This window comes from Anastrepha ludens, chromosome 6 (assembly GCF_028408465.1).
Source record: "Anastrepha ludens isolate Willacy chromosome 6, idAnaLude1.1, whole genome shotgun sequence".
Classification (NCBI taxonomy): Eukaryota; Metazoa; Arthropoda; class Insecta; order Diptera; family Tephritidae; genus Anastrepha; species Anastrepha ludens.
Window position 1 is genome coordinate 76,200,236 of NC_071502.1, and position 24,435 is coordinate 76,224,670.

Consider the following 24,435-nt stretch of genomic DNA (forward strand, 5'->3'; position numbering starts at 1 on the left):
CTGCTAAGGTGACAGTCTTTCATCTAATATATGTAAATCCGAATCTTTCCTGTAACGTAGAACCGTCTGTTGTGGTAAAGACATGTCTGGCTTCTCACAATGGTGGAAACCGATATACTCTTAAAAGTATAAATGGGCCCACTATTGATTACATCAACTTTACAAGATGTCGACAAATAGACAAATACATAGCATTCTTTTGAACGAGCCAATATCTGATATAATTATTACTACTTAGGCGTAACTAGTAGGTCAACACACTCTATCCATTGTTGGAGCACAAAAAAGCTTCAATGAGGAATATTGGCTTGTAGCAAACGCGCTATGCCGATTACAAAACAGAAAGCACCGTCTCGAAAATAGAGCTCGCGTATAGGAGGAGGAGTGTCGCTCTGGTGCGCTCCAAGGAGCCGTAATGGGTTCGATTGTGACGCTTAGCAGAGGCACGGGCGGGATATGTGAGGTAGATGCCGAAAAGACGCATAATGGCAAGAGCAAAATGTGGCCATAAACCGTTGGGTTCAGCGTACTAGAGGGAGCTAGGGCACCCCTTCCTACGTATCAAAATAAATTAGGTTGTTCGCGAACTTGAGTCGCCTTCCGCTCCGTTTCAATAAAGAATCGTTGTTGTTGTTGAAGTAACAGTCCTTGGCCGGATATAAATCCAGGTCGTTCCGGTGACATAGAACCGACTATCGTGGGATCGAGTAAATAATCGTTAGAGCCAACGGCTTTGTGTTGCAAGCGGTACTGCATTGGACAAATAAATGCATTAATTATCTGATTTTACTTCCATTTTTAACGACGTTGCAGTCTTCTGGCTTCGCACTGATCAATAAAGATGTTTGGATTTTTCCAAGAATATTTTTATTTATTATTATAGGCCAATTTTAAGTGTATGTACATGCAAATATTTATTAACGCGAGGAACAAAAATACTAAAGCAACGTATACACGTTGAAATACTATTTTGCTCGAATTAGATGGAGAAGTCCGGTGATCATGTAATCTACGAAGATCGCCGTAATCACTCTCGTAGTTGTAATATGGGCAATATCAAAATCCGTACATAAATACAAAACTCTTAAGTCCCTATTGAAAACCCCTTTAGTAAACACCCACATAGTTTACTACTAGCGGGTGATTTTTTATCTATTATCTTTTTAAAGTTGTTTAAACAGCTGACGCACGTTTCGTGTTTTGTTTCACTGTCAAACATCTTCAGTTTGGTCTATAATTTAACTATGAATCGTCTTACAAACGAACAACGCTTGCAAATCATTGAATTTTATTATAAAAATACGTGTTCTGTTAAGAAAGTTTATCGCGCGCTTCTTCCATTTTATGGTCAGTTTAATCGAACCAAAATTTACATTATTAGACAACAAACCACCAACACGCTTACGTAGAGTGCGAACTGAAGAAAATATCGCAGCTGTATCGGCCAGTGTTAATGATGACCATCAATTATCGATTCGTCGCCGTTCGCAGCAATTGGGCCTCTGTTACTCAACAACGTGGAAAATTTTGCGAAAGGATTTAGGTGTGAAGCCTTTCAAAATACAGCTGCTGCAAGAATTGAAGCCGAACGACCTACCGCAACGCAGAATTTTTGTGAATGGGCTCTTGGAAAGTTGGCCGAAGATCCACCTTTTATCGAAAAATTGTGTTCAGCGACGAAGCTCATTTTTGGATCAATGGGTACGTAAATAAGCAGAATTGTCGATTTTGGAGTGAAGATCAGCCAGAAGAATTGCAAGAGCTACCAATGTGTCTAGAAAAGGTCACAGTTTGGTGCGGTTTATGGGCTGGAGGTATCATTGGACCGTACTTCTTCAAAGATGCTGCGAATCGTAACGTAACTGTGAATGGTTAGTGCTACCGTGAAATGATATCCAACTTTTTTTTGCCCAAAATGCAAGAGCTTGACTTGCATGACATGCGGTTTCAGCAAGACGGTGCCACATGTCACACAGCACGCGTAACAATGGACTTGTTGAGAGGCGAGTTCGGTGAACATTTTATTTCACGTTCGGGACCTGTCAATTGGCCACCCAGATCGTGCGATATAACGCCTTTAGATTATTTTTTGTGGGGCTATGTTAAAGCTCATGTCTATTCAGACAAGCCTGCTTCAATTAACGCATTGAAAGACAACATTAAAGCATTTATATGTGAGATACCGGCAGAAACATTGGATATGCCAAAATTGGGTTAAGCGGACGGACCATTTGAAGCGCAATCGCGGTCAACATTTGCATGAAATAATCTTCAAACATTAAATTATATGGACTGTATTATCGATTTAAATACAAATTTCATGCATTTTTCTGAATTTTACGTGTTTTTTTTTTTTAACTTTCCTATAGCTCTTAAAAAATCACCCTTTACATATTACTTGACAGACGGTCCGTTTATGTATTGCTTTTGGCGTTGGAGTAATCGCTCATAAAAATTTCAGAAACAGAAACTTTTAGTTGGTACATATGTACATATATTCTTTTGTAAATACTCATTCAGATTTGGACACTGCAATGGTAATTCAGTTTGATTTGATACACTGTATCCAACTAAATGTTTAATTTCTGACAAACTTGTTGACCAACTAACCCTCTCTTGAGAGCTTCTGCTCATTGGAATGTTTACACAAACAAATGGTAAAGAACTCAACCAGCGAAAACAAACGATACGCACATTAAATAGCTCAACGGAGAAAACCAGTTTAGCGTATTGATTCATCACTAACTCGGTGATCACTGTGCGATCACTAATTTATTTTTCTGTACACACACAATTGCTAATACAGTGCTTGTACGTTAATCAGCCCGTCATAACAGACTATTAAATAAATTCAAAATGAAAAAGTGCAACATAACAGTAAAGCTCTTTAAACTTTAGTTTACGAATTTTTTAGACCAAATTTGCTTTTATGATATGCTAAGTTTATGCTTTAACCTGAAGATTAAAAGTTTACCTTCTAGTCCCTTTTTATTTTTGAAAACCTTTATGTAAATTAATTGATATGATTTGCTTGTGCTAACATGACCGTTTTGACACATATTCGAACGTTACCGGAACGACTCGAATTTATGTCCTGTCAAAGACTACCACACCACTTTTTTTTTTGAGGAGATAAAATCATACTTAGTAAATACGATATCAGGCAATCTTGCGAATCACCTCCTCTCCGAGTAGCGATATATAATCATAAATGTTTGGGAAATACTGCTAAGGTGACAGTCTTTCATCTAATATATGTAAATCCGAATCTTTCCTGTAACGTAGAACCGTCTGTTGTGGTAAAGACATGTCTGGCTTCTCACAATGGTGGAAACCGATATACTCTTAAAAGTATAAATGGGCCCACTATTGATTACATCAACTTTACAAGATGTCGACAAATAGACAAATACATAGCATTCTTTTGAACGAGCCAATATCTGATATAATTATTACTACTTAGGCGTAACTAGTAGGTCAACACACTCTATCCATTGTTGGAGCACAAAAAAGCTTCAATGAGGAATATTGGCTTGTAGCAAACGCGCTATGCCGATTACAAAACAGAAAGCACCGTCTCGAAAATAGAGCTCGCGTATAGGAGGAGGAGTGTCGCTCTGGTGCGCTCCAAGGAGCCGTAATGGGTTCGATTGTGACGCTTAGCAGAGGCACGGGCGGGATATGTGAGGTAGATGCCGAAAAGACGCATAATGGCAAGAGCAAAATGTGGCCATAAACCGTTGGGTTCAGCGTACTAGAGGGAGCTAGGGCACCCCTTCCTACGTATCAAAATAAATTAGGTTGTTCGCGAACTTGAGTCGCCTTCCGCTCCGTTTCAATAAAGAATCGTTGTTGTTGTTGAAGTAACAGTCCTTGGCCGGATATAAATCCAGGTCGTTCCGGTGACATAGAACCGACTATCGTGGGATCGAGTAAATAATCGTTAGAGCCAACGGCTTTGTGTTGCAAGCGGTACTGCATTGGACAAATAAATGCATTAATTATCTGATTTTACTTCCATTTTTAACGACGTTGCAGTCTTCTGGCTTCGCACTGATCAATAAAGATGTTTGGATTTTTCCAAGAATATTTTTATTTATTATTATAGGCCAATTTTAAGTGTATGTACATGCAAATATTTATTAACGCGAGGAACAAAAATACTAAAGCAACGTATACACGCTGCCTTTTTGTATCAACAATCCCTACGCCCAGCACACACGCTGCGATTGTTGTATCAACGCGTTGTACAGTGCGTACATGCAATTCAGGCAATGCCCCACAGATGTAAACCTATCGTAAGATAAACTCGATGAGAGCACCAATCAAATTTCATTAAAAAAGCAACTATAGTCTAGAAAATATGAAATATCAATATGCTTAACAAAACCTTCTTAAGTCTATACACATTGCATCACAATATCTAAATAACACAACAAGAAAAGCTTGGTTGTTGTTTACATCAGACAGCGACCAATTGGTGGTTGGGGGAACAAAGAATGCAGTGTAAGTAGACAGACTTTTCTAAACATCGTACTCAGGACTGCAAAGAGATATCCTTGTTACTCTCAATTAAGAATCGAGAGCCCACACTCTATAGTTGGATCCAGAAATAACAACGGAAGTCACAAATAAGACAAAAGCTTTACGAAACTGGTCACTCGTGAATTATTTTTATGTACAGTGTGACGATTATGAAGCCGAGACCACCTATGCAACATTCCCATGACAGCCGGTTTTACTTTACTTTTTTAATGACTCTCGACCAAGGGCTACCGTCCCAGTAAACTAACCCTGTCTAGTGCACCGTGCCACGCCTGTGCAAAAAGTAATGAAGTTGGCCGAAGCAATACTTTTTATGTAGGGTCCGGCACTCGAAGTGTAACCAACTTCAGACTGCATCATCTATCTGTTATTTGGCCAAATGACAGTTCAGAGTATTGTTTACAAGCGTGCGGAAGCGTTTTTCCGAGAGTAAATGCGAAAAAAGAAAATCAGTAATGGTTTTCATACGTAATCGTGTTATTGCATTATATTTGGCTGGAAAATCACAGCCAGCGATTGTTCGTGAGCTCGGGCACCGTCAAAGTAAAAAAATGTTTTTGTTTATCGCACCATTGCTCGTGACAATGATATAGGTAGCATCCCGAAACGTTATGGAGGTGGTCATCAAAAGACTGCAACGTCACGCGAAATGGTTTAAAAAGAGAAGGAGCGACTTGAGCGAAATCCCACACGAAGTGCCTATCAAATGGCGAAAGAACTGTAAAAATATTTGACTGTAGCATCCGCTAATACTGAAAGGCAAGCCTTACAAGATCCGAAAGGCGCATGATCTCACACAAAGTAGCAACAAATCAGTCTTGAGAGAGCGAAGGAGTAGTTTCGCTTGGCCGAAAGTGTCGAATTCCGAACATTGTGTTTTCTAACGAGAAAATTTTTCGATTTGAGCAATCCGGAAACTCCCAAAATGATAATGTTCATTTGACCGACCGTTAACACGAGAATTTGAGTCATCGATTGCCCACCAGGAGGCAGCACTCGCCACTGGTAATGGTTTGCGCCGCTGTAACTGCAGATATAATAAATATTCCTTAAATGAAGTATATAAAAAGAAATATTAAAGTTTGTTTTACGCCTTTGAAATGCAATTTTGTACATATGTATTGTTTAAACATTCAAAAGTAAAAATACGGCGAAATTCGGCAATATGAAATCGAAGCAGAAATTTGCCTTTCTAGACTTATTTATTAAGTCTAAACACTTTGAAACTCCATATCCAGATGTGCGAAAGCAAATCAAGTAGAATCTCTTGACGCAAGCGACAGATTCTTTGTTTTCCTGTTACTATTGATCGATTTCATGACTTCGTTACCCCTTGTTTTCTTTCAAGTCAAATGAATCAGCTTTGAAACAGTTCCCAAATCACTAATATTTACATTATATATATCATTTAAACTATATAGCGTCAAACCTTTGTAAAATCGCACACTTATTTCATGTTTTAATTCCTTATGTTTCAATATACATATGTATTTTTATATTTATGCATACACATCGATATGTTAAATATTATGCGATACGTAAGTAGGTGTCTTTGCTTACTTTTTTTCTACTTTCAGCCTTCGGCAATATTGTGTTGTAGCGCGTATGTAGTAGTAGCACAAAGATTTATTAAACGAAACACACTATAAATGATTTAATACCCCGATGTCTATAATTTTTCGATTTTTTGATTTTCCGAATTATACAAATATTCACAATTTTCATTTACGCGAGCGAATACCCCTCATTCCTCCGATTTCATTCGCTAGGTTTGCCGTTTTCCAAAGAGTGCATTAAAATTTACTGAAATACGTTCCACACAAACCCAGGAGGGCGCACGTGTTGATACCACAGCACAACTTAAGCAACCCTGCAATGTTAGTCAGTGTATTCACGTTTATTTTTAACAGCTGCGCTCCACGCTCATGCATGCATGTCCAGCAGCATATATGTGTGCGTGTCGGTTGACAAAGGGATGTATGATTTCGAGCTTTTCGCTGAAAACTTTCAAAAGATGTTTTCGTACCAAACAATTATTTTATAGATACGAATTTTAGAATTTAGTAAACAAACTGTTTGACGTTTATATGTATACTTATAAAACAAATGTTTTTCTTTTTCGTGCCAGCTTTTTGCTGATTGCTCTCTTGTTACTCTATTTGATTTTACTATTTTTTGCTATTTTTCCTTATTTAGTTTTGGATTTCATTTACATAGGTATATAAGCATATAATTGATGCTTTCACCTTTTATTATATTAGGTGGCTGACCGAGCTTATGGAGGGACTTACAGTTTTAAGCCGATTCCGAACGGCATATGGTTTCTTATTAGAAGCTTTTTCATGAAATGGCAATCAGAGGAAAAAACTTTTTCTATAATTTGGCGTTTTATAGTATACAAAGAGATTCGAACTTGTTCACCTCCAAGTGGTAGTCCCACACCAACTGGATTTTATTTGCTTTTAGGAAAACTATGTATGCAATTGATACGGCGTTCAAGGTTGCAGACAGAGTGGAAGCGAAGCCGAAAACTAAGATGAAGATTAATTTAATGAAGAAGCGTTTCTACGACAGTCGGTTCTACGCAACCGTATTTATATCCGGCCAAGGACTGTCACTTCAGCAGCATTCTCCGTATATGTATGGAGAATGTTTATACTGATACAACAAAAACAACTAAGATGAAGAAGCCAAAGGCGAATTGCTTGCGTTGCAGGCAAGCTGGTAAGTGAATTTCAGAAAGAGTGGAAGCAAAGTCGGAGACGAAAAACAGCCGGTTTTCCATGGCAGCCGGTTCTACGTTATCGGAATGACTCGGGCTTTTTCCAAACAAGCTCTGTCTAGTGTACCGTACCCCACCCCAACCTATCGTCACTGGAGCAATCCCTTGCAGCATGTTTGCTCTAAATACTTCTCTTCAGGGCTGGTATTGAACCCAACCCTGGACCTGGATGGCTCTACCCGAGAGGTGCCATCTTAAGACTTGCTCAGGCCTGCACTAACAGGGAGTGGACCACATGGTATGTGCCGGCACGTGTCAGACTAGAGTTCCTCGGAACCTGACAACAGTCAAGTGCAACTCTTGCAATGGCTGATGCCACTTTCGGAGGTGCTCTGGCCTGCGCACCACCCGTGAGTGGACACGCGACTACGTTGCCCCCTGCTGCAGAGCTCTGCACCCGCAACCGTCCCCCGTAGCGCGGCTGCCACACACCGCCATTAACACTCAGGTAAACCGCGGGCTCAACTAAAACCGCCCCTGCGAGAGGTACAGTCAGCCATGCCACGCTACTAGATTATATCTTACAGACGACACTCCAGGGCTGAAAAGGTGGACGGCAAACTACCTGAGTGGTCGTCATTCGTTTGTGCTATTTCGAGACCACATCTCTAAACAGAGGAAAATAAAGCAAGGAGTTCCGCAGGGTAGGGTATTTTCATCCTTGCTTTTTAACTTCTATGTCTCGAAATTCCCCCAGCCACCAGGGAGTCTCCCTGGTCGCATGCGTCGACGACTGTACGATAATGGTGTCGGGCAAAGACATAGATGGCCTGTGCGTCAAGGTAAACGACTAACTCGCGTGCTTATCTCGTTTCTTCACTGCGAGGAACCTACAACTTTCCCCCACTAAGTCCACGATGACCTTCTTCACTACCTGGACAAAGGAGGTCAAAATGCAACTTAAGGTAAACGTCGATGACACACAAATTCCGACTGTAAACAACCCCAGAATATTGGGAATTACCTTTGACAGTTTACTCTCCTTCTTAGCGCATTCAACCGCTATTGCCACTAAAGTCCAGAATCGCAACAAAGTCCTCAAATCGCTTGTCGGCAGTACTTGGAAATGTTTCTATCGACATTTAAGGCAATTGGCTGGTCGGTACTAAACTATGCTGCGTCTATCTGGTCGCCTGGAATCAGTGATTTGCAGTGGATGAAGTTACAGACCTGCCAAAACACTGACATAAGGAATGGGACAGGATGTTTTCTGATGTCCCCAATACAACATCTTCATGACGAGGCCCATATGCTACCTGTGAAGGAGCATAATAAACTGCTGAGCAAGCAGTTCCTGCTGTGGTGTTGCTGCAGGTCTCACCCATGCAGACATCTGCTTGAGCCTGAACCACCTCCCTTAATTAAGCGGACGAGGTCCAGGACAAAACAGACCGACAATTACTGGATCGGACAGTGTACAGACAGGCAATCAACGACATTCATTGGAATACTCTTACCACCTTCTTAAGCTTCTGACCCCCGAATGTCGTCAGCGGAGTCCAACCCCCACCCATTGCAGACGAAGAGCTCAAACTTCCTCGAGAGTCCCGCGTAACCTTGGCACAACTACGTTCCGGATACTGTAGCAGGTTAAACTCCTATTTACCCAAAATCGACCCCGACATACTAAACATATGTGCGGCATGTGAAGGCACCCCGTACGACACTAACCACCTTTTCACATGCCCCATCAAACCCACTCATCTAACACCCCTCTCCCTCTGGACCCAACCTGTCGATACAGCAAGTTTCCATTGCGTACCGTTAGATGAGCTAGACGAAGACGACCGATGATTACACTACACTGACAGGGCAAAGTTACTGATACAACAACAACAACAATTGCTTACATTTCATTTAATTGTTTGCAACTGAAATAAATGCAAGATACTTTTGAAAAATAAACGAGGAGTTGATAGAAGCTATTTTTGAGAAACTTTCAATGTGGGATCAATAGAATAAACATTATTACACCCGAGGTGTTGTTGAACGAAGTTGAAACGAAATTTCAAAGGCTTTGAATAAAGAAAGTAAGTAGTAATCAGAAAAATGGCTTGAATGATTATATTTATGTAATCCTTTTAAAGGTTATTTTTATTTACATTGCGGAAAGTGTCTCTAACTAATGGATCCATTTTCTTTGAAGTTCCTATTCAACCCTGTTGCCACTATTAATACATTTTTCTCCTAGTAGAGAATGCTGAACTGTTACCAGAAATAGACTGGAACGCGTTTATGGCCTCAATTGTGGCACAGAGGTCACAAATATCCATAGAGTTGTGCTTGAAGATGGATGCGCTGCTGGAGAGAAACCGTCTTGAACATCATAAAGGGGAAACTGACGAAGACGAGACCCATCACACAGCAAAAAAAAGAAGCTGCGGACACTGCTAAAGATCAATCAAACGTTATTAAGGAAGGATTAGAAGAAGCTGCATAAGGCGTTATTATTGACAACCCAGATGGGGATGGGGATGTTATATTATATGAGGGGTGGGTTGTAGAGAGAAGACACATATGACGTCACAATTGGAAACAAAGAGGACAGATGAGGCAATAAGCAATATTGTAGTGAGTAATAAAATAGTAAACGAGGAGGAATCTGATGAGATTGATGGAGAAAAGCTTGAAAAAGACACTACGTCATCTAAGAGGAAGAAAACTGAAGGGGACAATGCAAAGAAAGGCACTGTTGAAAAACAAGATGTCACGGAAGTTAACAAAATGGAAGGTACCACCGACGAAATGAAATCAAAAGAGTCTGAAGAAGCCGCCAAATCTGCTCGGATAATACTTGCGACAAATTGGAAAGCAATAAATCTGTTACTTTACAAAAGAATGATGAAGCAAATCAAAATCTTCGGATAATCCGATGATGCAGAGAGTAGCAGCACCATTAAGTTAGTGAAGGACGGTAGTCGCGCCGCTGGTGAAGAAAAAAGACTCGCGCCACCTGCCAAACGCATTCGACTAGGTGTTGAAGTTGATGACAGCCTGAAGGCCGAGCAAACAGAAGAACCACCCAGCCAACCGAAGGCGAACTCATGAGGCTGTGAGACAGGGGGACACATAGTTCACCTGGAGATATTGGTTATATTTGGGTCGAAGAGTTTGGTGTCTAATCGCGACGATCACACTTAAGTGGATGTAGTGTTCCGAACAGTGGAGTTTCGCGAACCGGCTGGCAATAATAGCGAATGAATGCGATATCAGAACAAAAACATCGCGGTCTTTGGAAATGAAATCGAAAATGCCGCAGGTGTCACTGACGTCAGCCGAGTTGTCGTTTAAGTTAGACGCGAAATGGGGAAAGCAGGATATCCAAGTTAGAAGCTGAGAATACACATATGATGTCGCAATTGGAAACGATTGAGGCTGAGGTAGGTGCAGTGAAGACTCGCCTTTGTGAATCGCAATTGAATCATCCGATGTTAAGCAGTGGTCCCAAAGTAAAACCTACATCCTTCGACGGCATTGCACCATTCCCGATATTGAAGCTGCAGCTCAAAAAAACATCAAGAACAAATCTCTAGAGTACTGCAGACAAAGTTGCTGCATTAGCTGTCTCGCTCAAGCGTTCCGCCGACGAAGTACTGCAAACAATAGAGAGACGTTACGGAAGTAACCACAGACAGCAAATGTTCCAGATAGAGCTGACGAATCGCTACCAGAAGACAAACGAGAGCCTTCAGGAATACGCGACAGAGATTGAGCGGTTGGCACATTCGGCGTATGCGAAAGAAACAGCAGACTTCGTTGATAAAATGAAGTGCCAGGGATTCAAAAGGGATATACAAGATCCGGAAACGAAACGGGCAACGTACTCCATACGAAAGGGGATGTTTACGGAAACAGTGTCATTTGCGCTGACACAGGCAGCGAAATGAAGACGAATTCAAGATGAAGAAAGCGAAGCGCAGAAACTGGCAATAGCGCTCCCGATCACATCAGCCGTTAAACTAAAACGAACCACCAATAAGGGGCGAGAACTGGTCCCACAAGCTGCTAAGGAGACGGCGAACATATTTGTTGGAAGAACACTAGTCAATACGTTAAAAGACACGAGGGTTCCAATAAAGCTCCTGAATCATTTCAAGCCACCAGTAGTTTTTGATAAAAGAGCTGTAATTGGGAAATGTCTGTCTGTGGAAGTCATAGTAAACTGTGATAGACCACAACAGGAAAGGGAAGAATTGCAGGAAGCAGGAAGGAGCTCCTCTAATTTCATAAGAACTTGGTTGTAGGAATAAAGATGGCTAAGCTAAGAGATTGCTCGAGAAATACTGCACGAAGTACGAAGTTTCCTAGGACTGCGCACTTATTACCGCCATGTTGTTGATTCGCAATTGTTGCCCGGAGTCTCCACAATCTCACTAAGAAGAATTGCGCATTTGTGTGACACAAAGAACAGGAGGAAGCGTTGCAGCCATTAAAAGACCTTCTCTGTACTGCGCCTATGTTAGCGTATCCGGTCGCGGGAGGAAATTTCTTGGCGACCTTGTGCTATAGAGTTTAAGCATTGCTCCAAAGTCGAGTTATCTGAAGGTAAAGCAGAAATCACACTAAAATGCAGTTATAATGTTGAGTGCGAACCAACTGCAATAAGAAGTCAATTGAATAATGCTTACCTAGGAAAATCATGGAAACCATTTAAAAAGGAAATGGCAAAAGATGGTCCTGCGGCAAAGGTGTATTGGATACGAGTGGACTAGTCTTAAATTAATTGATCGAGTTTTGCATCGCGGATGGGAAAGCGAAGATGGAAGCCATTCCCGGGATTTGATTATGGCTCCTAAATCCAGAATTGCATATGTGTTAGAGGCAATCCACAGTGGGCGAAGTGGCGCTCATCTGGGTATCACTAAACGTTGGCGAAGATTATGCTGCGGTTTTACTTGGTAAATTGCAGAGAATTGGGGCGGAGTGTGTGACAGCGAAAATACTACTCTTACGTGTCGCCATTGCGTTGGTATATGACCAAGTGCAAGACAGGCTGTGAATATCCTTTTCAGGGCATCAATCAGCCTGTCTCCTTCTTTCTTAAGCATTGCTGGATATATTCCGTCAGGTCCAGGGGACTTAAGGTTCTCAAAGGGAGACAAGGAAAAGCTGATCGATTCTTTTGTCACTATCCGACTAGCAATATACTGGCTGTACCTAGAGGTTCCACCGTCGCTACCGTTATTGTTCATTTCAGAGAGTGTTCTACTACCCGGAAAAAGGGTTTCGAGTAGAGCATTAAACGTTTCCGATCTAGAAATGGTGTATGAACCATCCGGTTTTCGAATGGAATCCAGCCTTACTGAGCGGTCTAGATGAAGGACCTTACAAAGTCTCGCTGTTTCCCTCATTTCTTCGACGTTACTGCAGAAATTTCTATAGGATACTTTTACAAAAAGTTAACAAGGAACTGGATGGTCTTATCGTTGTATAGGTTTATAGTTCTACAACGGTTAGATTAGCATTGTTGCTATCTCATGTTTATTGAGCGCGCTATTCGATCAGCTTTTGCATACTCGCACATTTTCAATTAAAATAAATAAAAATGCAGAAAAGTGCGGGTTTACAAGTAAAGTAAAAGAAGTATTAAAATGTCTTCAAATTTATGTAAATATTTGATTTTATACCAGTTAAAGGTAAGGCCCAGGTCCTTAAACCCGATCAAAAGAGAAAGCACCATCTGGGGAAGTATGAAGCACTTAGGGGACCATGCGGGCAATGAGTGAGGAATTGTATAAAAATAAATACGCGTCTACTTATAATACTGCAATCTCATCTTCGCTAACAATCTGCGCTAGCAAAGCTAGTGCTTGCATTTCTCACTTACGTCTAGCATTTTTGTTTTCTCAATTTTGTATCTGATTCAGTGCTGTAAAACGTCATACAACGATACAAGTTGCACTGTTCACAAGTGTTTTATTCTGATTACAACTTAAAATATTCTAAGGGCACACTCGTATGATACATACGAAACTGTTTTTGATAATAGGTTTAAGCCAAAAAAAAAAAATACTTACATATATCACAATTTAAAAGAAGCAGGCGTATTTATTCAGTGCAATTCGCTACTTATATTCGTATATTTTGAAATAAATAGTTACAAATACTCAGAGTTATCCACGTACATGTACACAAGCCAATTACTGGATGCCTTTTCTCGTGTTCTTGTTCTTTTCTATTTGAGTATTTTATATTCACAATTTAATTAGCTATTTATTTATTAGTTATGTTTTGAATTTAGTTGGCATTCCTCCATGGCAAAATCATATGCTTAAGGTAACAATAAATTACTAAAAAATATTTCTAAAATACTATGCAAATATAATATATACACACACATACATATATTACAATTAGTTTTTGGCAATTAATATTTGCTTGTCTTAAGGTTTTTCTGGTAGTGAAGCATTTATTTATAGACAATGTGCTGTAATAACTACAGTGGTCACACAATTTATTCGAACACCCTGCGTAGTATGTAAAAAACTTTAGCTTTGCGCAAAATATTTTCTGTGACAATATATTTTTTTTGGGTCAATGTAAGAACGTTACAAGGAAAGCAGGCAGACTTAGCAAAATGCTGCAAAACATTTATTCGTACACTTTCAGTTCATGATATTGTTGCTACAAAAGTAAGAGTAAAAATCGTTTGTGTTTTTACTAATATTGCTGAAAACGAAATAGTATGGGGGTTTTTTAGTTTTTCTCGCTGATTCAGTTTCAGTTGCGCGTAATATCTCGATTGAAAATGACAAAATGGGACGAAGTGCGGATTTACCACTAGAAATCCGTAAATTTGTTATTAAATTGTACATGGAAAACAAGTCTCTGCGCGAAATCGACAAAAAATTGGCAATATACAGTGCAAAGTGTTATTGCTAATTATGTTAATACTGGTAAATTGGGAACTAATCAACACCAAGCCGGAAGGCGAAAAATATTGATTTCATGTGCGGAATGCAACATAGTAGCATTAGTCGCTCAAAATCTGAAAATAACCTCCACGATACTATGCCGAAATATTCTAGAGTCTTTGCATAAAAAATTAAACCCCATTCCGTAATTGTCTGCAAAACGCTGGTTATCATAGCAGAATGGCACGCCGCAAGCCTTACATTTCAGATATTAACAGAAATAATAAATTTGAGTTCGCCAAATGCTATATAAATGAGCCAGATACTTTTTTGGGAAAACATCATATTCAGTGATGAGTCGAAATTTAATGTTTTCGGATCAGATGGCCTCCAAAAAATTGGCGAAAAGAAAATACAGAGCATAATGAAAAAAATCGTATTCCTATCGTTAAGCATGAAGGAGGAAATGCAATGGTTTGGGGATGCAGGAAAAATGGTTTTTATTGGTGATAAAATGGGCAAACATCTGTATTTTAACATTTGAAGAATAATTTGCATAATAGTGCCGTTAAACTTAGACTGAATGCTAGAGGGTCTTGTTCCAACAAGACAATGACCCAAAACACTCATCTTATCCCGAGTAAGAATGGCTTATTTACCACTATAGCAGCTTAAATATTCACCTCAATCACCGGATCTGAACCCAATTGAGCATGTCTAGGAGCTCTTAGAAAGGAGAATCAGAAAGCACAAAACAACATCAAAGGCGTCATTAAAGACAGCTTTAAGTGTTGAGTGGGAGAAAATCGCAGCTAATGAAACCAAGGTATCGGTAAAAAGAATGCAAAGACGTTATAAAAGCTAAAGTCGGCCCAACAAAATACTAAATACTCGTTTTTTTCATTATTTTTTAATAAAATATTCCTTATATGGGTGTGTACGAATAATATTTTTGCATAAAATTGTGCCTTATTTCGTTATTGCTTTACGTTCCCTAATTCCACAAATGAAATTGAAAGTGTTTGTTCTTTAAATATGTTATTCTTTACGAATATATCAAAATTTTTTTTCGTTTGTCTACATCGTGCTAAGTATCAGGTGTATCTGTTTATAAACTGTGAGTGTACGAATAAATTGTGTGACCACTGTACATTAAAATCATTTTCCAAAAATAAGAATGTTTAGAATAAAAGAAAACTTATTAGTCTAAGTATTTGTAGGGGGTAGCACATAACTGCGTACATACATACTATGGCTCAAACGCTTACTCGTATTCCTACATACTCGGCGTTCAACTTAAAAACAGATTTTCAAACGGTAAATTAATTATATTTTAATATTTTTGTACTGGGGAATAAAAATTAACACACTCGGAGAACTCATCTCAAAACGAATAATCGTACATACATGTAATACATACATACATAGGATGCGACAGGATCCGGTTGGAAAAGAGAACAACTATGAGAGAAATCTGAAATTTAGTGAACACAAATATCACAGGAGTTGTCTAGGCCAAGGAAAGAAGCTTAATAATCGACCAGATCGTATGATTTTAAACGAATTTAGAAAAAATATTTTGCATAAAATATAGAACTTAAAAAAATATTAAGGGAAAATAGTAATTAAGTGGTTTCCAAAGGCGAACTGCGCGATAGACGCCCTTGTCCGAAGAACAAGAGCGCCCCCATGAAATTTGTCACTGAATATATAGCTAAGGAGGTAGACTTCTGGAAAACGATAGAATACTACTAAATCACTACTTTTTGTCTCTATCATATTGCCTTAAGGTATTATACACTGATGAAAGCAAAATTAATTTAAATGGGTCGGATGGAAAGTGGTATGTCTGTGGTATGAGAAAGTCCAATACTGAATTTGAAGCATGAGTGTTTTAAATGTTGGAAATATAATATTAATTTTATAGGAGGACATATGGATAAATTTCAATATCTGAACATCCTTAAAGTAACGTTAGGCAAAATACCGAACGGTTGGATATTTTGCAGAATTTTGCACACCTCTATGGATCCCAAGGCATGGCTACTTCAAACTGATCTAAATATAAATGAGCATATTTGCAAGGAATTGTCCAGAAAAATAAAAAAAAAATTCGGAACACAGACGAACGGAAGGAAGCTCTGAAAACTGAATGGTACAATATTTCATCAGACATATGTAAAACTTGGTATGTCATGACGAGCAAATGCTGTAATAAATGCCAAAGGATTATGCACTAAATACTGATAAGGGAGTTTTGAATGATATTTTAAGGGCATGAAATTTGGAATGATTATACGATTATTTCCCCTGTACAAAAACGCTAAATTCAAATGCAATATATTTATGTGAACAAATGAAACAATGGAAGGCTTTTCCAAGGTTCACTTAATTTATATTTCCGAAATTTTATTAGTGTTTTGGGGGTATTTTTGGTTTAGTATTTATTTTATTTCTCTTCAACAGTTGGTTTTCAAAAACCTTAGACGTTAATAATAGGGAGCCATAAATCAAGGATTGGACAAGATTTTGCAACAAAATGAGCTGGCCGCATTTTCTGCGTTCTGGCAGATTGGTTAGGAAAATGTGGCTTTCGGATATTAAATTCGAACATGGCTTAGTGATAATGCTTGTCAGCCCAAAGTGCTATTTATAAAATATTTAAAACGTTATATAAACTTATTAAGCATTTTCAACTCTAAATTCTATTAGATACACACAAATTACGTTACTTGATTAAATTACAACTGTTATTAGTACCATTCAATTTGTATTAAAGAAAAGCAGTACCATGAAATTCCTAAAACTCGAATTTCCATATTTAAATTCATAACTAAATAATCGATTCTATGCGAAATCAAGGCATCGGTATTCTCTTGAAAATATACAATTTAAAATTTTGCGAATTTTTCTCGAATTTTTTGTGAGTATTTCCCGTTTCTATAACCAAAAGAACGGACATTTACAACGATTAGGAGACAAAGATCGCACCGCTGGAAGAGCTCAAGACCATACCAAAAAGCGCTTATCAGAAATCCTTGGGATTGGAAAAAGCACGGGTACAAGGGCATTATTATTTATGGTGGATTACTTTGAAGAGAACAAAATAGATATTAATAAATAAATAAATATTTTTTCAAAAAAAAAAAAAAAACTAATCTCTTCTACAAATGTTTGTTCAAAATATAAAGACAATTAAGGATTTCGCTAATAACCCTCTGGTCGAATATAGAAAAATATTTCAAAGAAAGAGACATAAAAGGTTATTGAAGAAAAGTAGCCGGATGCAGTCTCCTAAAGGTAAAGAGGTTTAATGGGTACTTGAATTGCTTGATAAAAATTCATGACGAAATGCAACCATACACAATAGAAAACGAAGAAAAAGTGTTTTTCAAGAGCAGATCAACTTTTAACAAGAAGCTTAGAAAATGACCTCTAAAGCTTTACGAAGAATTTTAGGATAGAAAAAAGTCTGTAAATTGTGCGATAACATAAATATTGTAACGTTTTTCTACTTAATAAACTCTTATCTATAAAAAAGTCGAACATGGAAAGTATCGAGTGGGAAATTGCGAGTTTTTGAAGCTCCATTCCACTGTAATGTTGCTAACTAAATAGTTTACATACACACAAAACTTCCGTATAATTTTTTTATTCTAAATATGTACGTGCGAATTTGTTTAAAGTGTTAAGAGCACAATATATGTTTTATTTATAGCAGGATAATTTATCTTTTTGTAAATATGTACCTTAAAATAAATGGAATGATGAAGAAGAATTAACGTAAAATAATTTTTACTAACAATTACTTGTAATTAGAACTTTATACACACGTATACCAACATCCTTACAGATAAATTTGACCAGAACAAAATTTTTTGCAAAAAAACCAGTTATGCGCAATAGTTTGTATGTCACAAGTCTACCGATATGTTTGCTCAGAAATCTTACATAAACGCTTACATAAACATGTTTTCCGTTTCCTCACATTGTCATTTTCTCTTATACATGCAATGGCTTCACTTAAACTAATGAAATACTCAGGCCTTCAGGTAACAGAGGGTTAACACATTGACTGCAATCTTTACCAATTGATACTTGATACGTCAATTTTCGTTTTGCCTGCATCACAGCCATAATTTCCGGCATACATTTATCGTCGTGTATATTTTGTTGCTGTCCTTGGATTATCTGTGGCAGCACTTCCGATATTGCGGAATCAAAACCGAGTAGAATTTCATCTTCATCCAGCTGACGTGTCCATTGAGGTTTTGATTTTGTAGGGCTCATTATTCGCGGAAACAGAATTTTTGAAGTATTTGTGCTTTCATTGAAGTTCTCATGAGAAAGTGTAGTTCCAAGTCGTCGTAACATTGACACCACCTTGCCATCTACTAGAGGGCGTCCTAACAACTGTTTGTTTTTATTATCTACGTTTGCGGGTGTACTTAAATCGTTAATAACGTTGTTATTGCTTTCAATTGATTTTTGTTTAGATACACGTACATCTGTTTGCCAATATTCTTGCTTTTGTTTTGCTTTCTCCTTATACTCATTTTTCAAATACGAGCACTTTTTGCTGTTAGAAGTGAAATACTTTTTCTCCTTCTTACATTTTAGAATTGATAAAAAATGAGGAGACGTTGAGTCTGGAGTCTTATTTGATTGGTCGCATTTGTCAAAAATATAACTGTTAGAAGTTCCTTTGTACTGTATGAACTTACGCCGTAGTCTTGAATTTTTTAATAGTAATTTGCGCCTCCCATAATGCAATTTTCGACTACGAAATTTCCGTTGATATTTCAAGATGCGTTTACTTTTTCTTACAAATAAGTTTTGCACTGGCAAAGGAAAGTGTTTTGGCAATATAAATTCTTCCGTGCCGATTTGATTGGATGTTTTCCCTGTTATGCTCCAAGGGCGTATTTTGGCTGTAGGTCGACAAAGTTGAGCACTCGTTTGCCAATGAAATTGACTTGAATGTGTTTGTTGGCGTTGATTTTCCGGTTTCTCCTTGTGTAACACACTATTCATTTGAGGGCGAAAGGTACCGGATGGGCTCTCCGCGTCGTTACTGTTCAATGCCTGCAGTGAGTGCCAGTTGATTAACCAATTATTGCAGCTAAAACAAAGGTATTTATCTTCGTTTAAGGGCTGAAAAAAATAAATTGATTGATGAATAATGAGGAAACAAACGCAAGACCTTAAATCATAGCTTATGAAAATACATATAACACTCTATCCCTTAAATAAATATTTAAACTATAAGAGGAGTTGCTTTAACTATTTTTCCGTGTACCTTAATATGTATACAACAGACTTTCGAACCTAAAGATCTCGGAAGGAGTACGCGAAATCTATTTGACAATTTTTGATGTGCGCTTATAAGATATTTCCCATACAAATATATATACATATTAGGGCGGGTTGAAAATAAGAAACTTTGCCGAAGGAACCATACCTCTGAAACGAATTCTGATGTCCCCCAATTTGGGTCGAACTTTTAGTATCTTTTGTGGGGAGGCAAAAAAATCGCCCATTGCTCTGTGAAAATCGTATTCTAGGGATCAAAATAAGAAACTTTGCCGAAGGAACCATACCTCTAAAACGAATTCTGATGTCCCCAATTTGGGTCGAACTTTTTAGTTTCTTTTCTATAACTCACTTAAATTAATTTTTTCATTTACATATGTTCTGACTAAATAAATTTCTTAAGAGAAAAAATAGATATTATTATAAATAAATAATAAATATTATTATAAATAAATAAAAATAAAGAAAAAACATAGCCATTTAGCTGATTTTTTCATGTAAAGGTCAAAAATGGTGATATTTTGAAATGGGGGACATCAGAATTCGTTTTAGAGGTATGGTTCCTTCGGCAAAGTTTCTTATTTTGATCCCTAGAATATGATTTTCACAGAGCAATGGGCGATTTTTTTGCCTCCCCACAAATCGACCCGGCCTAATACATATATATAATTGGCGCGTACACCTTTTTTGGGTGTTTGGCCGAGCTCCTCCTCCTACATATTTGTGGCGTGCGTCTTGATGTTGTTCCACAAATGGAGGGATCTACAGTTTCAAGCCGATTCCGAACGGCAGATATATTTATGAGGAGCTTTCTCATGGCAGAAATTCACTCGGAGGTTTGCCATTGCATTTTGGTCTTTCACCGAGATTCGAACCAACGTTCTCACTCTGAAATCCGAATTCTAGTCTCGCACCAACCCATTCGGTTACGGCGGCCGCCCATACAAATGGTTGGCCCTAATAAATATATGTATGTATATATGTATGTGTGTACGTAGGTACGTATGCACGAATGCACGTATGTACCCAAACAAACAAAAGGTGAATAAGGAGAACGAATAAAGGGGCAGCTGCTACAATCTTTCATCCGCTTAGAATTTGTTTTTGTGCCATTGACTGCATATGAACGGTTATTATTAATTAATAAATAAGGATAGCAGTAAGCACAAACAAAAACCTAATGAAAGGTTAATTGTTAGTGAATGATAATTGTTTACTTAAGGAGCTTTTCCGAATTTTCAATTTTTTTAATAAGTAGGCTTTAATATTTTATCACCCAATCCAATAATCCTGTGCGGAAGGTTGAAAAAGTTAAGTAGTTTTTTGTTTTGTATTTTTTTCGCGAATTCGAACTTTCTATTGAGGTAACAGCTAAAATCACTTACAGTAATATTTTTGAACTGGAAAACCTTTAGTAGTAGTATATTTAATATATTATATTGTACAATACTATTCAGCAACATTTAATTGTAGTAAACTAATAGATTGAGCAACTATTGAGTTTTCATTAAAGAAATCAGAATCAAGTTAAATGATACTGATACTGTGATCTGTGTCATGGGTTGAGGGCGGTCCAACTTCCGGAAAACCCTCTTACGTAAACAATTATCACAATTTTTCAATCAATTTAGTGTTTTACTATGTCCGCGGTACATTTCGAACACTACAGTTTCTGCTGTACTTATTGTTATGTATTTTAGCATAGCGCTAAACAAGTATGTATATGGATAAAGTGTGGATGGAAGATTGCGCTTACGATTACGCATTGACTGTCGGTGTCATTCGTCAACACCAGGTGCAATACAACACTCAGTCTCAGAGGAGCGCTGTTTACCAAAAACCTATAAAAGAAAACATCAAAATCGGTTATAGAGGATAGCAGAAGACCTCTGAATGTACCTTCATATGTATGCAGGTATATACATACATATGTATGTAAACCAGTGTGTGGAAAGCCGAAAAACATCTGTCGTTGTTGTATCGGCAGCATCGTTTCAATGGTAGCACATTGCCTTTACGCATTTTGCAGCTCTGCAGCGGTGTCGAATTATGGAACGCCAGTAAAAATACCGCTGGCAGAATACGACATATGCTATGATGTTGTGCATCTCAGAAAGTAGAGCGACATTAAAAATCCAAATGCAACAACCACCACTCAAGGAAAATACTTTTGCCACTTGCAGCTGCCGTCACCACATGCAACATGATCATCACCTGTAATTACAGCCCGTGGAATTAAAGTTTTGTGAAGTATATTACTCTTCAGTTACCACTGTACATATACGCATGAATGTATATTAATTTTTTGACCTTTTTAATTAAATGAGAACTCCAAATTGCTTGTTGGTGGGCACGAATCAACTTCAGAATCATTTTGTAGTGTTGTATTTGTTGTCCTTATAAGAACACTTATCATTCGATTGAACGGTCAATACTACGTTATTCTTACATGTAGATACATGTACATACATATACATAAAGGGAAAAGAGGATTTCGTTTTTGTGATTTTTTGTGTTTTATGTGATAGCAAAGACGGAAGCGCACCAAATATTAACATAACTCTTTCCACTTGTCAATAATAAAACTTCCGAGTTTTAGAGATATATTTAAATAGTTATTCATATGTGTTACTCAAGATACAATCTAAATGAAAGTTGCTCTAAAATATTTAACTCATCTATGAAATATCAGTATTTATTGCTCTAAATATTGTTAAAGTCAAGCCATCGGAACTAAAAAAGCGAGACTGCATTTTTTTAGCTTGATTTTCATATCCATATTTATCACATATTATTTGTTTTCTTTTCTGTGCTTAATATACATATAAATATTATTATTTGCCACATGTGGGCCTTGGTATTTTCTTTCCTTTTTTATTGCAGTATAGTACTTCGCAGAAGAAACTAGATATTTCCTTCCATTACTTATTAAAGCAAACAATAAGACTGCCACTCCATTCCTCGAAAGCTCCCATTCCTTAATATATGATTCCACCGACCTTTCGAATATCCTTAGCATACATTCATATATATTTATCCTGTTGGAGTTATTGTGACTCACGCTGCGCACAACCTTATCGATTTTTTTATATATGTATGTTTGCTAAAGTTTCTAGGTTCATTCATGCAAGCATATGAACGGCTACATGTCACTTAAAAGACAGTATATATGTACTTAATATATAATTAACATAAATCCAAGCAGTTTACGCACCTGAAATTTGAATTTGGCTTGAATAAGTTCAACAATATTTGGCCCACTTCGCGGCTCATATATATTGATGGTTTGATTTGTGTGGCAGCCGCAGATAAGGCAAGTTCGCTTTAAATATTCTGAAGATTTTTCTGACATTGCCTTATTTTATGATTTGTATTAGCAGATACACTCACTATGCCTTTTGCAACACTTCAATATTTCAAAATAAATTCACACAAATAAATTGATTGTGCACAAATTTTAATATATGCTCACATTTGTTAAAATAGGATACACAAAATCATTCACACGCGTGCCGAGGCTCTAATACTCTCACGTACACAGTGGTTGATGTTGCTGTGCGTCTTCGGATTCACTACGATATGCAACACAAACAGCGGACACGTCCTTAACTACAGGAAAGCGACAGGCGAATGAGGAGTTCATAACAAGAGTCCCACGATATTTAATTGCCTCAGTATCGGTTTGCAGCTGCCGTGCTTCTTGTTTGTACATATTCCAATATGTTTGGCTGCTCCGTTATCAACCTTATTTCAGGCATTGTAAACATTTGCGCACATTCCTTTTAAATTTTCATTCAGTCTCTCTTTCTCTCTATCCGAACTCAAATTTTAGACAGGTATATTCTTTGTAGTCCTTTCATGCATTTTACATGCTTGTGTATGTTCAAATGTATGTATGTATATTCAGGTGTTTTAAGTATTTATGCAAACGAGTACGGTTACCCGTTGAATGTTACGTGCTGGGTATGCATTATGTGGTTTTTCATGTTTACTGATTATATAATATGAAGATTTTTTTAAGGAACTGAACGCTATAAACATTTATTCATGCTTATACTTTGTTGCGTTAAATTTAATTCAACAAGTATTGCAGTTCGTTTTTACCTTGAAGCGCACTTCGCCTAAAATTATACTCCATTAATTCTAAAGGTCATTCTTAGAGATGCCAGAGCTAAAGCCAGAGATTTCCAGACTGAAATGAATTATTTTGATAATTAATAACAATTAAAATAATTACAATATTTTCCAAACATAACCGCTGGACCACCCTTTTCTTACACAAATAGTTGTAGTGCAAAACATTCTGTGCAAGGCATATCTATACAGTATGTAATAAATGATTAATTTAACGATATTTTATAACGTAATACAGAATTTCACAACTGATATAGAAAAAAAAAATTAGTTTTTCATCTTTAATTTATTGAAATAACATTTGTCGAGAATTTTTATAGCATCCCTTTATTCACTAGCTTTTCGGCAGCTTTTCAATTTGGAGTTATGAAATCCTCATAGCAGTTGCTGCATATAGGAAGCATTTCCTTGCTTACTTGCATTTACATGCTCTCCATTTTAATTTAATAACAAAATTGAACACTTTGTTATTGTGAATGCTGTAACTTCTTGCTCAGGAGTAAATAAAAATCCTAGTTCTTAAATATTTTTGCTATTAATAGCACAAATGTACTTCGATTAATTTAACGCGACACTCGAAAAACTTTGTTTGTGTTTATTTACTATTCACAATCCATTTCGCCTTGGAAATAATTATTTTGACACTTGTGCCAAAAAAGCAAGAACAAAATACATGTAACTTTTTGTTTTTGTACAACTGCTATCACCTTGTATAGATACGCCCTGATTCTGTGTAAGTTTTGTGCTTTTTCGCCTTAGACAAACAGGTATGTTACAATCATTTTAACAAAAAAGTCGGCAAACTTT

At 37.5% G+C, this 24,435-nt stretch overlaps 2 protein-coding genes and 1 long non-coding RNA gene across 5 annotated transcripts in view; 1 reads left to right on the forward strand and 2 right to left on the reverse strand.

Moving 5' to 3' along the window:
* LOC128865802 (dnaJ homolog subfamily B member 6) overlaps positions 1–6,354 on the reverse strand; it is a 36,313-nt gene extending 29,959 nt beyond the window's left edge. The window contains exon 1 of one of the 3 annotated variants that reach the window (XM_054106154.1): positions 6,106–6,354. The gene's annotated coding sequence lies outside the window, so the exon portion shown is untranslated. Of the gene's footprint in view, positions 1–5,974; positions 5,994–6,105 lie in introns of those variants that run through there. The other 2 variants (XM_054106156.1, XM_054106155.1) reach the window with 2 other exon arrangements.
* A 10,969-nt stretch (positions 6,355–17,323) lies between these two features.
* Positions 17,324–23,204, reverse strand: LOC128866992 (protein phyllopod). Its single transcript, XM_054108076.1, has 2 exons — positions 22,709–23,204; positions 17,324–19,335 (listed from the first exon to the last, which is right to left on the reverse strand). Exons 1-2 carry the CDS (start codon positions 22,844–22,846, stop codon positions 18,205–18,207), a joined length of 1,269 nt encoding a protein of 422 aa, XP_053964051.1. The 5' UTR covers positions 22,847–23,204; the 3' UTR covers positions 17,324–18,204.
* LOC128866993 (uncharacterized) lies at positions 19,227–21,855 on the forward strand. Its single transcript, XR_008454979.1, has 2 exons — positions 19,227–19,314; positions 21,195–21,855. It is a non-coding gene; the product is annotated as an uncharacterized LOC128866993 (long non-coding RNA).
* Positions 23,205–24,435: the final 1,231 nt, after the last annotated feature.

Excerpts from the sequence above, each read along its gene's own strand:
- LOC128866992 (XM_054108076.1), bottom strand. The coding sequence starts at position 22,846 with ATGTCAGAAAAATCTTCAGAATATTTAAAGCGAACTTGCCTTATCTGC. Across the intron at positions 19,336-22,708 it reads AAGCCAAATTCAAATTTCAG|CCCTTAAACGAAGATAAATA; the intron begins GTGCGTAAACTG and ends TATTTTTTTCAG.